At 43.3% G+C, this 15,086-nt stretch overlaps 1 protein-coding gene across 1 annotated transcript in view; it reads left to right on the top strand.

Annotated features, from left to right (window-relative positions):
* The window catches only part of LOC139795249 (protein LYRIC-like), a 28,813-nt gene extending 17,201 nt beyond the window's left edge, over window positions 1–11,612 (top strand). Inside the window, exons 6-11 of the mRNA XM_071742004.1 lie at window positions 118–192; window positions 1,615–1,713; window positions 7,769–7,875; window positions 8,545–8,664; window positions 10,132–10,261; window positions 10,720–11,612. Coding sequence (XP_071598105.1) covers window positions 118–192; window positions 1,615–1,713; window positions 7,769–7,875; window positions 8,545–8,664; window positions 10,132–10,261; window positions 10,720–10,775 — 587 coding nt within the window. The 3' untranslated portion in view covers window positions 10,776–11,612. The remainder of the gene's footprint in view (window positions 1–117; window positions 193–1,614; window positions 1,714–7,768; window positions 7,876–8,544; window positions 8,665–10,131; window positions 10,262–10,719) is intronic.
* Window positions 11,613–15,086: the final 3,474 nt, after the last annotated feature.

Below are 15,086 nucleotides of genomic sequence, written 5' to 3'. Positions count from 1 at the left end.
CCTTGCCTGATTCTCCTCCAGCACTAGCTGGAGGCTTGGGATGGAAAAGGCTGTAGTCACCAGCTGTGACTGGGACATTGCATTTAGGGTTACTATTTGTTTGCTTTTAAAATGCAGGAACATGGGATATGGCAGAAGTAAGGTCCTGTCCTGTGACCTTTGGGACACTGTCAGAGCTGCCCAGGGAGTTAGGTGAGTGATCTCTCTTTGGACCTCTATCTGACTTCTTTCTGTCTCTGAGATGCTTGGTTTAAAAGTATTCCTGTTGCTTACATAGGGGTCTTGGCCCCTGGAGCCATAGTTTGTTAGTGCCTCTCCCTTGTAGAGCTTGCTCACAGTGCTACCAAGCCTTTTAAGGACTGACATCAGAATGTTTTATTGAGCTCTTTCCAAACTTGTGTCTCATCTTGGGAGAAGTGAAACATACCTTGCCTCCCCAGCAAGTTCTTTCTCTGTTAGGCTGGTCACACAGAATGTTTCTGTTGTGTTCTGATGACCAACAAATGCAGAGAATTTCACTGAGGGAAGGTGCAAACACCACAGACAGAGAGGTCCTGTTAGAGCCAGCAGCTTCCTCTCCAGGACAGCTTGAGCTTCTCCTTGCATGGCCTTGAGAAGAATCTTGAGCCTTCTTTTGGACTTCACTTCTCTGCATCTGTCAGTCCATCTCACTGCCTGGTGCTGAGCACACCTGGTTCATGCACTCCATGCCTAACAAACTTGTCTGGAGGTCCATCTGGCTGAGGAGTGCAAAGTCTGGTTCTGAATCTTTTAGAGGTGCTACAGGCAAGCCAGAAAGCTGAAATTTGCTTATAAAGCCAGACACAGTTGTAAATATAATACATGCCATATTTTATAATCTATTTTCAAACACTGCATAAATGGATTGAAGCAGTTCCTGATAGATGAGTGCTTGACAGGAAGAAATATTTGCTAACATCTGCATTTATGCAGGAAAAAAGTCAAGCTGATACAGAGCAAGACTTTCACGGTTTCTTAGGTGAAGGGAAGAAAGGAAAAATCAGAGATATGAAAAAGGATCTGTTGTATATGAAAGAAATTAAGAAAACAGTAGTCTGTTATGTTACAGATCTTAGGAAGGGGCTCAGGGGAGTAATTCAGTGAGGCATCTAAATACTACTGGTTGATTTAGTTGTTGAAAATAATCAGGAAAACTGAAACTCTACTTTTTCCTTCCAGCAGCTCTCTCATCTGTGCTCTTTCTGAGTAATTTGGTAATTAGGGATTTCTGTGAGAATGTGCAGAAGCTTCCTCACTGAAGCCAGCAGGAGCTGCTGTAGTGCCCTTCTTGCATCCCCAACAGAGATGTGTTGGAAGTTTACATCTCTGAATATTGTTAGTGTAGCCACTCCCTGGTGGATTATTTTTAATAACTTATGCATGTATTGTCCTCATCCAGCCTTTGTTAATAAATCCACTGTCATGAGCAGCATAGCTTAATGTGTGGCTTAAATTACATAACATCCATAGCAAGCAGATAAAAGTATGATTAATTGGTTTTAATAATGTGAATACACCTACGTGTTTATCTTTTAGGTTTTGGAGGGGGTTTTTTTGGTTTACTTTTTAAAAAGATGTTTTTCCTATATGCAGATAACATGAAGGGTAAATCATCTGAGGACAGTCCTTCCAGATGCTGTTGGCATGCCAGCTCAGCTTTCTTCCCTGCAGACAGTGCATGGCAGGGGCAGGGTATGTCTGCTCATTTTCTATTGAAAAACAAGTATATTAATGCTGGTACCCTTTTCAGTCTTTTTTTTTTTCTCAAAAATCAGGGTCCACTTCCTACCTGGCACAAGGCTGGCAGAGGTAAGGAAGAAATTCAGTTTATGTCTGGTTTTAGGCAAGTGCCCAAAGCTGCTGCAAGCTCGGGTCAGAGCAGCCAGTGCCCCACGTGGGACCCTTGAGAAGGGGCAAGGACATGCTGTTTATTTATGTTTTCACTTAGATGGTGACAAAAACTGGATGCAGTAGGTGCAGTCTTGTTTGGTGGATACATACTGCTGTGTAAAGTGTAATTAGAGCTGCTGGGCAGCAAGGGTGACCATAGGGAGGCTGTCTTGAAGGCTCCCAGAGCCTGGTGTCCTCTCTCCAGCAGTTGCACATTGTAGTTGCTGGCAGATAAGCACAGGACAGGGCAAGCACAGGGCAATCCTCCCCAAACCCAGCAGAGTGTGGGTCAGGGACTTCCTGAGCCAAAGGCAACAATACAGGCTCTGTGCTTCAAAAAATCCCCCAAACCATGTATTACCAATCATCACAGATTACTAAATTTGCAAAATTAATTCAAAGTTTGGTTTGGTTTTCATAACTGAAGCATTGTGCTCCCCTCCCTCCTCCCATCACTGGGTGGGGAAGGTGGAGCTGAGTGGCTCCTTTCCAGGCAGCCTCAGCCTGGGCTCAGTGGGGTGGCTGGGGAGGAGTGGTGGAGAGGACAGGGTGCTGCTAGAGCACTGGGTGCCTTTGCCAAAACTTAAAACCCAGAATCCAGATCCAGGATCCAGCTCCAGTGGACTGTGGCAAACAGGATTTTGGTCTTTTTTATGACAGTTAATGTGGGTTTTTTTAGCTTCTAAAATCTGCTTGAAAGGCCAACATGGGTCCTGAGTGGCTGGAATAATTTGGCATGAACAGTGTGGGTATTAGGTGGCCTTTTCTCTTGACCTTTTGGTTAGGATTCAGGGAAGAATCTATTTATACCCTTGTTGTTGGGAGGCCTTACCCTGCTCTTGTAGGAATGATGGCTGATGAGCCAAGCAGACCCATTCTTGCTCCAGCTGCTCTGATTGCCTTAACTACAGGAGAAGATGGAGTGGTTGAATGCATTGAGGAGAAATGTCTGTGGTCATCCTGCTGCTCTGCCCAGCAGTAACTGAGACTCTGCAGCAGACACATCAGCTTGGCCATTGGAGGATTTTATGAATAGCAGTTTCTTTTTTAAAAAAAAAAAAGAATAACAAGCAAACCCTCATAAACCCAAGCATTCCCTTCCCTTAGTGCTGTGTTTGTTTACTCCCAGGTTGCTGCTGGTGAGCACTCAGCCCTTTGTAACCCCTGAGCCCAGGCTTGCCTCCACTCAGGGAAGGAGGGGAGCATCTTAGGTTGTTCCTCAGCAGCATTTCCTTGCATTGCATTTAGCAAATGTCACACTTGGCACACTCTTGACTTGATCTACAGTTCCACAGGCAGGCAGAGCTCTGCTGTTTTTTTTGTCTTGGGGGGGATCTGAGAGCAGAACAGATAGGAGCAAATTCAGCATCTTGCTCTTGCAAATGTGGGAGCAGATGCGTTTTGATTGAAAGCAGCAATGTGAGGATTTCTGCCTGCCTTACAGCTTACTTCTTAGTAGTAGTAGGTTTTTTTTTTCCTTTGAATCATCAGCCTTGTTATTAATGCAGAGGGGAGTGTTGTGAACATGTATTCCCTGAATTTGGATGAGGTAATGGTTGGCGTTCAGGTCTGTGCTGCAGGCAAAATGAGCTCTTTGACAGTTAAACAAGGCCTGTTAGCTCTTGCAGGCCTGTGAACTAAAAAAAAAATGCCATTCATAACCTGAATATGAGCTGGGGTCATTTTATCAAATCCAGATCAGTACATTTAATGAGTCTCTTTGTTCCACAATGGGCTGGTGCAGAAGAAGGAGCTGAATGCTGGACTCCTGCCTCTGCCCCAGCTCACAGGCCCTCAGCACTTTGGTTGGCTCCCTGCCCCAAATCAGGTTATCTTTTTGTGAAATGCCAGCAATAAAAACAGCCTAGCACACAAAAGGTTTGAGGCTTAAGTGTTACTGCAACTGCAAGTATATATACACAGAGGGAAAGAGGCGGTTAGTAGTTAGGGAACTGAACTGTGAGCTGGGACTGTTTAAAAAACAGATAAATTGAGGCTGGGCTCAAGCTAACACACTGCTGGGTTTACATTCATTTATGATACACACTGCTGATGGTTACTTCATCTTTGTCACATCTGGAGTGCCGGGCCCATTTCTGGGCTCCCCAGTACAAGATAGGTAGGACATACTGGAGTGGGTCCAGCAGAACCCATCTGAGTGTATGAGCACCTGATGGGGTGGTGGCTCTGGTCTGCCCTGCCAGTGGACACAAGGCAACAGGCATGAAGTATGGGAAATTCCATGTATACATAAGAAAAAGCTGGGTTTTTTTAGGCTGAGGATGGTTAGGCAGAAGAAAAGGTTGCCCAGTGAGGTTGCAGAGTCTCCACCCTCAGAGATACTAAAAACCCCCATGGCTACATCCCTGAGCAACCTGCTGTAGCTGAGCCTGCTCTGAGCAGCAACATGGAACTAAACAATCACTAGAGGCCCCCTCCAACTTCAGCAATTCTGTAATACTCCTTTTGTCATTAGTCATTGTCCCTGCATACTCAAACAATTAATCCTTAGCAACCTAAGCCTTGGCTAAGGGTATTCAGTGTCTCAGAGATGAAACCACATAGTCAGCACTGATAGCTTCAGTCCCTGGTATGAGAAGGCAGCTCCAAAGCATGCAACTTCACTCAACCACATTTTTCTCTGCTCATTGTTACTGTTTGCATGTTTTCCAGCCCTGCCACGAAGAGAAAATCTCTGGTGTTTCTGGCATAGTTCACTTTACTCTGGGGTCCAGGATCTGATCTGGTTTCACCAGGCACCTCTTCCAATTACTCTGCAGTTTGCTTTGTTGCTTTCTCTGTTGTTTTGTTGTGGCTCCACCAGACACCTCTTGCCTGCTCTGCCTCCCCTGCTCTGCCTCCTCTGCTCTGCCTTGTTGGCTTCACTGCATGCTTGTGTTTCCCAGTGCTGCTTTTGTGCAACTGTACCACACTTCTGCCACTGCCCTTTTGGTGACATTTATGTGTTTACCCTTGGCTGTCTCACAAAACATATTACGGGCTGCAGCTGGTTTTGCTGATACAAAATGCATAACCTTCACAATGCAACTGGCTGGGCTGTTGTAGAGCACTTGTGTCTGGTTTCAGGGCAAACAAATCTGAATTTTGTGCCATGCATCTGCTTCCAAGCATAGTGGAGCTCTGCTCTGACTACAGCACAGGGCACTCTCAGAAGGGCCACGTTCTGCTTTGGAAACACAGCTCATCTCCTGACCTTGAGGGCTGGTTTTTTACCTGTGAATTGGCATCTTCCTGGCGAATCCTTGTTGATTGCCAAAGCAGATTTTCCCTGAACCTTCAGAAAGCTCCCATGTCTCCTGGCCCCATCCTTCCTCTTCTTCTGGTGTTAAAATGAATTTTAATTCCTGTTTCCTGAGAATAAGCAGCTTCCCTGGATTAAAGAAAGTCTTGAGTCTGGGATTTATTCAGTATTTTTGCTATATTCTAGCCTTCTATTAGGCTAGAAGGTGCCAAATGAGCACTGCTTTTGTAAAAATGAACAGCAAGAATTATCAACATATTGGTCTATAGATGCACTGGGAGACATCACCTCCATTAGTGCTAAACCCACCAAGGGAGTGGGAGTACATACTGCTGCATGGCACATTGCTTTTTGTGTTTATGTTTTTCTCCTACTGAAGGAATTACTGACCAATTTTAGCCTGTGAGACAAGTTGTGACCCAAGGAGGACCAGTTGTTGATTTGAAAATATTATAGATTATTCAAAGTATAAAGCCATTACAGGAGATGTTACTGTAGCTGTAAAGCTACACAACAGAGCTCTAGGATAAGTACATTTAATCCTATTTTCCTATCAAATCCAGGAAATTATTTATAATCTTATATTGCACTTAATTTAACTCTGAGTTGATTTTAAACACTGCTGGGACATAATGGGAAAAGTAACTCTGAGATGAGACAGAGTCTCCACTTCCTGGCTGATCTTCACGGCCACCCGCATGATGAGGGCAAAGCATGAATGGAAAGCCATGGCAGGATTTCGGCACTTAAAACTCTTTCCATGCTTAAAAATAAGTACATAAATATACTGTTTAAGAGATGGAAAGTTAAATAAGTGAAAGTGAAAGTTATGGCTTCCACTGTGCCGTCCTGAAGTCACAGTCCATCCTGCTTGCACACCCATGAGACCATCCATCAGCAGAGCTGCTGCTGTGCACCTCAGGAGGGACTGTCATTCCTCAGGGCCACTCCATCAATCCCTGTGTCATGCAATGTATTTCCTGGTAGCAGAATTTCCTTCCTCTCTAGCAGTAACACCGTGGTTTTGCCTTTTGCCTGTATTTTTTACTGCCATGACACACTTGTGGTGTATTAGTGCAGAGTGTGCACACATGGGCTGTGGAGCTGGGACTTGCTGCGTCCTCACCCTGATGTGCCTTCTGGCATAGATAGGGATGGGGAGAGCAGGTTGGTATTGCCTTCAACCACAACAGCTGAATCCTCCAAAATTTGTGAGCCAGGTAACCTAACTAGGAAGAAGCAGCAGGAGCTTTTTGCTGGTAGTATTCCATGCTACAGCTTACTGTTTTCAGACATCCAACTTACCCATGCCTACTGTGCATCTCTTGAATCTAGATGCATTCATTTGCCTGAAATACTTAGACTGGAATTTTGGGGGGAATACATTAGAAAGTACTTGCCTCTCTCCCTTGTGAAGAAGGGAAAGAAATATTGTCTACGAATAGGGCATGGATTTAAAGTCAGAAACTTGAGCAATGTTTATAATCATGTTTATAACATTTGACAGAAAACTGGACAGATCAACTTTTTGGAAACCATTTTCTTTTATCATCCCCAGCATGCTTTTGGGTTTGGCTCTGCTTCAACTAGAAGTTTTTCCATCCAGCCTGGGATGTTTTTATATTTGTTTTCATTTTAAGAGATGTGATCAGTTAAGAGTTATTATTATACCTTGTGTTTTGAAAGTCTTTCTCCCTGTTAGGGTAGGACTTCAGATTGTTACATTCAAATCATTAAAAATAATCAAGTAGTCCTTTCAACATCTTATGCTGATTTATTTGCTTTTTGCACCTCATTTAGTTTGGGCAAAGAAGTTAGATCAGTCTGTTTTGCTTTCTTGCCTAAGGATCATTTCCCAGTGATTTGTGGAGAGGCAGCTGAGGGCTGGTGGCCAGGTTTTCAAAGGTCCCAGATGCAGAAACCTAAAATATTTTCAGAAGTTTTCTGCCTAGTCCCCATGGAATAATGAGAACCAGTGCAGGGGTAGTGTTATCCGTTATGCATATTTAGGGTTGTTAGAGAGGTTTGGAAATCAAACCCATGTTGGTGCCCTTCTGGCTTACATTCAAGAAAAGAGAGTGGAAGAGGAAGATGAAGTAATAAATGCACTTGGTACTACTTTTTTTATAGAAAAGTAAAGTCAATGAGAGCACTACAGAGTGCACAAATGCTTTGCTAATATTACTCTTCCGTACAAATAATTACCCTGAGGTTAGTATGTTCAGTGAGTGGAAGAGCCTGCTGGTTCTGCCATTGTTTCTGGATATGCCTGAGTCTCCATGAAATTAAACAAATGCTTGACAAGCCATGATTTTAGTTTTGGAAAGCTTGTTTTATTGAAGTGCAGGCTGGAAGGGCTTTTGTTCCTGTATGTGTTTTGCTGCTCTTCTTTAATTTTCCTCCCATCCTGAAGAGTGCAGTCATTAATTGCAGATTAGCAGTCAATGTTTACTTTTAAAAAATACGTTTAAGATGCATGTGCATACATGCACACCCAGACAGCAAACAGGAATATGACAGAAACTCTTTGCAATATTTGTCTTACTAGTATGAGCCTGGGAAGTACAAAACTCTCTTGTGTGCTTGTCCTAACAGATGATCTCTCAGCAATTGACATAGACTCTGACTGGAAGGCTCCCACAGAAGAGTGGGGAAACTGGACAGGAGATGAGGAGGATCAGACTGGGGACAAGAAGGAGAAGGTGAGGCAAGGTGATGACCAAGGGAGATGTGCTCCTCTGGGGTCACTCTCAACCAGACTCTCCAGCCTTAGAGCTTGGTTCTTCAGTCATGGGGGCTTTCTCAGGCTGGGAAGGAGGCACTTGTCATGGTCACTTCCCTGACCTGAGATTGCTGGAGCAGGGGGCACACTCCCACGATGTGTGAGGTGGGTTGGGGAAGTTGTCTGGTTCTGGAACTTCATCATCTGGATGGCATTGCTGTCCTGAGCAGCAAATTTTGGATGTTTGCATGAATGAACCTTCTGCTGCCACTGAATCCCTGGGGCTTAAAAGAGGTGTAGACTCCACCACTGAGCCTTCAACCCAGCCCCAGCAGCTGGGACTTATTTATTGAAGTGAGAGGCTTTCCTGATGGTGATGCAGTTGTAGCTTGGGTGGAGGGTTAGAAGCAGAAGGCTTGCTGTTTCAATGCTTTCTAGAAGCCCAGGGAAACATCCCTCTTTGGCAGCAGTGGGAAGAACATGCTGAGCTTTTTGCTAGCAGCTGTCTGAAGCTGAGGTGTGTCCCTTACCCAGAGAGACGCCCTGCGTGTACGCTGTCAGCACACGCTCCTGGAGGTCATCACTTTTCCTGAAAAACACATGAATCACAGTCCCAGGCCTCCTCTCATAAAATCTCTGATGCTTTCAGGATTTGCCAAAAGGCAAAGCAGACATTCATTTCTGCCTTTCTGGACTCAAAAGCAAAACACAGAGGAAGAAGAAGAAAATTGAAGTGAAGGAAGAGAGGGGTGGAGCTGGACTGAGGCATGTGAGTATTTTGTATTCCCAGAGCAGTGTCTGGTTTTCCAAGAGCAGAGGGGGACGTCTTCTTCATGAAGATGATGTGACCTAAGGGGTACTTTTCTTCCTTTCTGTTTTCTGGCTTCCTCTCCTCTTTTCTCCCTGCCCTCCCATAAAAACAGGATGAGCACAGTGATCAGTGGGGGTTTTGCAACATGGAATTCCCTCACATATTTACTAAACAGTTTGATTTTGCTATGCCGAGAGGAGCAGATGGCTTTAATCATGGAAGAAAAAATGTTTTTTCAGGGAAATGCACTCAGAGTTTAGTGTACAACTGGGCTGTGGTTTTTATCTGTGGCAGAAGGTCATCTGGATATATTAACAGTAATGCAAAAGTGGTTCACAAAAACTAGTGAAGGTAGAGTGAGACCAATGTTGTACCAGCAAAAAGCCTACTGAGAGAAAAATGTCTCAGAGTGCAGCAGAGAAAGGCTGTGGAAAATGTCAGCTCATGGGACGGGAAGTACAAAGGACCAGAGTGCTGACTGGGTTTTAGAGCAGTTCTTGACTGTGTATCCTTGCTGCTCAGTGAGATGAGAAACAGTAAGGCATGCCCAGAAATGTCCTAATTGTTCTTCATTCACTTGTCACTGAGTATGTTGCTCAGGACTTGTACAGCTGTGTAGTGTCATTTGTCTTCCCCTTGCACCCACTGTGGTCTCTTCTGATCCTTAGAATAATTTTACTCCCTGAACTCCCAGTGCCCCCATTTTAAGGGAAAAGCTTTTAACTAACCCACAACCACAATCCACATGGTCATTAGGACAACCCAAGAGTCACCAGAGTGATGCCAGGCCACTGTCTCTCTTGCACATCCCATTAGTTGCTTTTGCTTTGTATGTATCTTAATAATCTTAATAGTGCTGCTCAGACTCCTCAGGACAGTGTTGTTTCTTCTGGCATGGCTATGATGAGCCAGAAGATGTTTGTGCTGCATGTCAGCTCCAAATACCAGTGTCTGCTGCTATGCAAGCTCATCCTTTTGAGAAGGACCTAAAAAAAAAAAAACCCCAAAACCAACAGAATTTACTTAAGAAACCAGTTATAAAAATTGATCATCATACTCACTGTGGTACCTCCAGTATTTCTGTGGACTGTGATCATTTAGTAGTCACTATGCACATCTTGGTCTTCAGTCTCACTATGCAATTACAAGACTTCTCTCTCGTTGTACCTTGCTGTTTTATTCACAGGGAAAAACAAGGGGAAAGACGGTAATGAAAAGCAATTTCAATATTTTAATCCCTTCTAAAACAAATAAGCAGAAGGCAAGTAGATGACATGCTATAATATCCTAACAACAAATTAATTTGTCCTGCAGTTTCTTTAAACACCCTAATTTCCTCCAATAATGAAATTTTCTCTCATATTTTGTACTTGCATATGCTTTGTTTAATTTGTATGTTTAGTGAAGCATATTGTTTCAATTAAGTCCCAGCAAGGTCTGGAAACAAGAATGGAAGAAGACCCAAGGGACTTGATATCTGCAAAACATACCAGTGATGAAGTCTGTGCTTCTTTTAGAAAATCCTTGGGCATTGCTAATAATGTACCAAATAACAGTAAGTGATGGGGTTTGTGCATCTGAGGGATTTGGGTTTCAGAATAATGCATAACCTGAGAAGTGTTTGCAAATTTTTAAGAGAATATGCAAAATACTTTTCTTTTAGCTCTGTGTGTTAATTCTTAGAGAGACTCTGTTATATTTTTTTCTGTGACAAGCACCTGTTCCCACTCCTGCCAGAGTTAATGAGCAAAACTGCCATTGCATTTAGTGGGAGTAATTTTTGCCCAGCACTTTGAAATGTGAAATGGAAACAAATGTATGTGTGAGTCAGAGACCACAAAAACCATTCAGAGCCTTTCCTGAGACTTCAGATTACCCTTGTAGGTAGGTGGCCCTTGTAGAACACATCTAAGAACCCCAAAATACCCTTCTTCAAGTGAAAAGCAAACAGTTCCCAGGGATGTGATTGCATGTGGAAGGTTTGTGCACTGTCTCCTGTTGTCTGTATGACAGGTGTACCCGGGAAAAAGGAGAGGAGGAAGAGGAAGAAAATGAAGAAAGAGACTTGAGGGAGCTGTGCAGCTGCCAGAGTGACAACCCAATGGGTCAGGCATGTCAATGAGCTGCAAGGATTCTTTCTGCTGCACTGAGCCCAAAGTGAAGAGAGGCTCTGGGAGATGTCCCAGCGAGAGGAACAGAGGAGGAGCAGTGAGCCAGAGTGTGTGAGAGAATGAGCACACCCTGCACAGGAGGTGGCATTGAAACAGAATGGCTGCTCATGCCAAGCTGCTGCCCTTGATTCAGAGCTGTTGAATGGGTTTTGACTGGTTGCATTAAGTCCTTTCGTTTTTTCACTGCCATGGTGTTTGTCAGCTTGGAATGTTACATGTCACTGTAGAAATGGTTGGGATGTACCTTCACTTTTATGGAGGGTCCATTAGCTCATCTGGTCTCTGGCATTTTTGTAGAGGTGCTCATTGAGAGGCTGCTGATGTACAGAAGGAAGCACTGTTCAGAGTCAAAGGGAGAACAGTGTGGATCGTTTTCAAACCTCCTAATTCTTTTAAATCCTTGTTGGCTGCTGTAGTCAGACTCTTGCCTGATACCTTGACATATTTTTACTTTTAACCCCACGTCAGGCTAGCTTGCTCCACAAGGGAGAATTTCAAGAGGATGTTCTAAACTTATTTGGATATATAGTCTAAACCTTTTTTTTTACTCCTCAGATTTCATGGTGAGCTAAAGTTTAAAGTCTGTATGTCGAAAGCATGTTGCATTTGTACATATAATAGACTGAAGTGACTTTGAAATAATTTTTCATAATCTGATTTTGGAAGCTTTAATAATTTCGTTACTTAAATATTCTAATATAAATTCAATTTGTGAACAAAACTTTTTAAAGTTTTGCTTTACTCTTTATTGGAGAGTGTGCATTTCTTGAAATGTGTGTATTTCTTGTTGTCAGGGGGCTTATAGCATGAAGGAGGGAATATGTTACACTTTAATACCATGATTTATAAATAGCACTGAGCTGACACCACTCAAATCTGAGGCCCTTTATCCCCAGAGGAGCTGCAGCTCTGGTGGTAGCTGTGATGGTGTTGGTCTTGAGGCTGTGCCTCCACTTGACATGTCTGAGAAGTGCTGCCTCAAAGGATGAGATAATGATTGACAAATCTCCATCTGCATTTGGCTTTGTGCCTTTGGAGATGGAATGGCAAGATTTCCTTACTCATCCACACTGAACATGTGCGTTGGCATGGGGCTGGTGCTGTGAAACTCATTTCATGTAGGACACTGACCAACCAGGGGTGTTAATGACTTGACACAATTACAGCAACACTTCTGTTTGCATTGTTGAGCCAGAGGGGAGCTCTGTGCACACAGTCCCTGATGCTTGTCTGAGCTTTACTGGCAGCTCAACACCTTCACCTGACAGCCCTCATGTTGCATAGCTGCCAAAGCAGCTGTATCCTTCAGGGAAGCAATTAATTGCAGCAATGTATTTGTGTTTAGAGTTTAGCTGCTAGGTGTGAAAGGGCAGTTGTCTCATGCTGTGATTTTTTGGGGTAGCTACCTGTACAGTGTGCCCTGAAATTTAGCACCACAGGATTGTTTCCAAAAGACCAGGTGAGGGATAATCTTAACTGATAACTGCTTAGCAGCCCAATGTCTAGGTCTGCACATCTTGGTGTTTTTCCTTCAGTATAGGGGAAATATAGGCAGGTTATGAATGGACTGGGTAGACCAAAAGGCTTTTATCTTGAAAGTAACTGGTTTGGAGCAGATGCATAACAAGAAAATATATGGCCTCACTGGAGAAACAAGTACAGCAAGTTCAAGGATATAGCAGATGTGCTAATGAGTATGTGTGTAATGAGTAAAGTTCTGCTATCTCTGAAGCCAATGGAAAACATTCATTGACCTCATTGGGGCCAGGATGTTGCCCAAGGTCTTTTTTTAGCATTGAAGATAATCTCTGTCATCAAAAAATTAAAAAAGAAAAAAGTTTCTCCTAAACTTTTACAACATTGGTAGATTCCAGGTTTCTTCTGCTTTTTTTTTTCTACATCTACTTGCAAACTTTTTGATGTCTGTGTAATTGCTTTATTTCAACATGTTACAGTATTTCAAATGTTCATTGTTTTTATAATAAAAACTTTTACCCAAAGTCTGTCACTCATAGTTTTATTTAATTAGTTTGCACGTGTGTGAGTAAAAGCACATTTTTGGCTAAAATTATATTTTCAAGCATTTTTGCAGTACAGTAGATGCTTTTTAAGATATTTCATTCATCTGAACCCCTTTATGTTTAGGGAATTCTCATGACATTTTTTGGCTGAGATAAAAGAGCAATCAAGATCTGTAACACTGATAAGTTGACTGTGGTGCCAGGTGATGACAAGCAGAAACAAATTATATTGCCCAGCTTTTCTGTCAGATACATCAGTACTGCTCTTACTGACATCAGTGGAATCAGGAGAGCTCTATTTTTCTGGCTTCACTGTTTCACAGATGGGAAGTCATCACTGTAATACAGATGGTCTCAGGAGTTTATAGCAGCACTTTATTTAATATATTCTAAAGTAGGCAAAAAAAAGGCACTCCTACAAGTAAATACTGCTGATCCTAGGATTCCCTAAATAATTGCATACTCTCTTCAGGGCAGACTTGGTGGCAATGCACTGTTTGTGTGATTCACCTGCTGTATGGGTACCATTGTCATGGGTGGTCAGGAATGGTCCATTGGGCACTGTCTGGTTAATGTGTGGGTGATGATGCTGGGTCTGGGCTGCATCCTCCAGGCCCCCAGGGATGGGGAAGGGTGCTGAGGTTCCCCAATGAATAGGCTGAGTTTAACAATCAAACCAAGCCAAAACACAAAGTACTTGGCAGCTGCCAGTACCTTCCAGTCTTGCACTTCTGAATCCTAAGGCTGAAAAATGATCTCTCAGCTTAACAAATGGTCTTTGCAGATGCAGATCCTTATGACATTCCCCTTCCTTTCACTACCGTGTGTTTAGGCTCCTTCTTACGATTTTCAGATGTCTCCTGTGAGAATCAATTGTCCTGTGCAAATCATCAGCCTCCTGTGCTGCTTCTGGAACTGGATATGTTAAATGAATGTACTCGATATGCTTGTTCTCACAGTCTCTGATACCAACTGGAGAGTGGCATTAAGTCCTCAAGAGATTCAGATCCCTCCAGTAAGTTGCAGCATTACTTGTGCTGTAGATGTTTTTATTCTCTGTATAACTTACACCTTTGAAGGGTCAATGCTGGGTACCCTCTCTCTGGTCATTCATCAGCCCAGTGTAGTCTCATTGTCAATTCATGGGCCAGATCCAGCTGGCTCTCCCTACCTTTTCTCTAGCAGTTCCTTAGTTGCTTGGGCAGCACATGCTTTGGGAACAGCTAAAAGCTCTCCCTGTGCCTGCAGGTGCTCCAGTGGCTGAAAATAAAGCCTTGGTGCAGCCGTGGTGTGGGAGGTAGGGTGAAGTGTGGCTGGGGAACCACCTGTGATCTGGTTAGGAGCAAGCAATTGTTACAGCAGCAGCTGCAAATTATGAAGTATAATGCTATAAATTTCAACTTAAACTCAGTCTGCCCTGTTTTTGTAATGATGCTCCTTCCTGTGGGAAGCCTTTTGAAGGGGGAAGATTGGCTAGATCCTTTATAATGGGGCCATATCTGTAAGCAATGGGTCCAGGAGTATCGCAGGAATTAAGATGCGGTTGATGCCGTAATTGATGAACTCCTGACCTACAAAGCTGTGTTTACTCACAGGCAGATGGGAGTGTGCAGATGCTAAAACTTTGCTTCATGCTCAAACTGTGGTGTAACACCATCAGGGTTAAGTGGGGCAACTGCAGAGAGGAATGTGGCCTAGGGTTCCATGATTATCTGTAATTGATCATTGTAATTATCTGTAGTTATCAAGGTTGCACCCAATCAAGTGGCACAGCTGACATATCTGCAAGAGCTGAGTACCAGGTAGAGATGCTAATTGCCTGGCAGAAAATCATTTATTTACTGTGCTAACAACACAGGCCTGTTCCATGATACAAAAAATGCTCTAAGGGTAGCTGGCTCTTTGTGAGGAGAAAGGGGGTTTAAATCATGAGCCACAAAGATCAGATACAGGAAATTGTATTCTTCTGTGATCATACTGAACCTGACCAAGGGGTCTTTTTGAGGGAAACTGATCTTTCCAGTATGTGCCATACCTAATATTCAGCTCCACAGATGTTGTCATCTGCAAAAGAAACATCCTCCTGTACTGAAAGAACACTGGAATGCATTGGTCTCACAAAATCACTCCGGTGCTTTCTTGAGAAAAAGCCACTGTACCAGTAACTGACCCTTGTTCTAACCCATTG

This window comes from Heliangelus exortis, chromosome 3, assembly GCF_036169615.1.
Source record: "Heliangelus exortis chromosome 3, bHelExo1.hap1, whole genome shotgun sequence".
NCBI classification, from domain to species: domain Eukaryota; kingdom Metazoa; phylum Chordata; class Aves; order Apodiformes; family Trochilidae; genus Heliangelus; species Heliangelus exortis.
The sequence above is the reverse complement of the archived record's forward strand: the minus strand, read 5'-3'. Positions and strand labels throughout refer to the sequence as shown.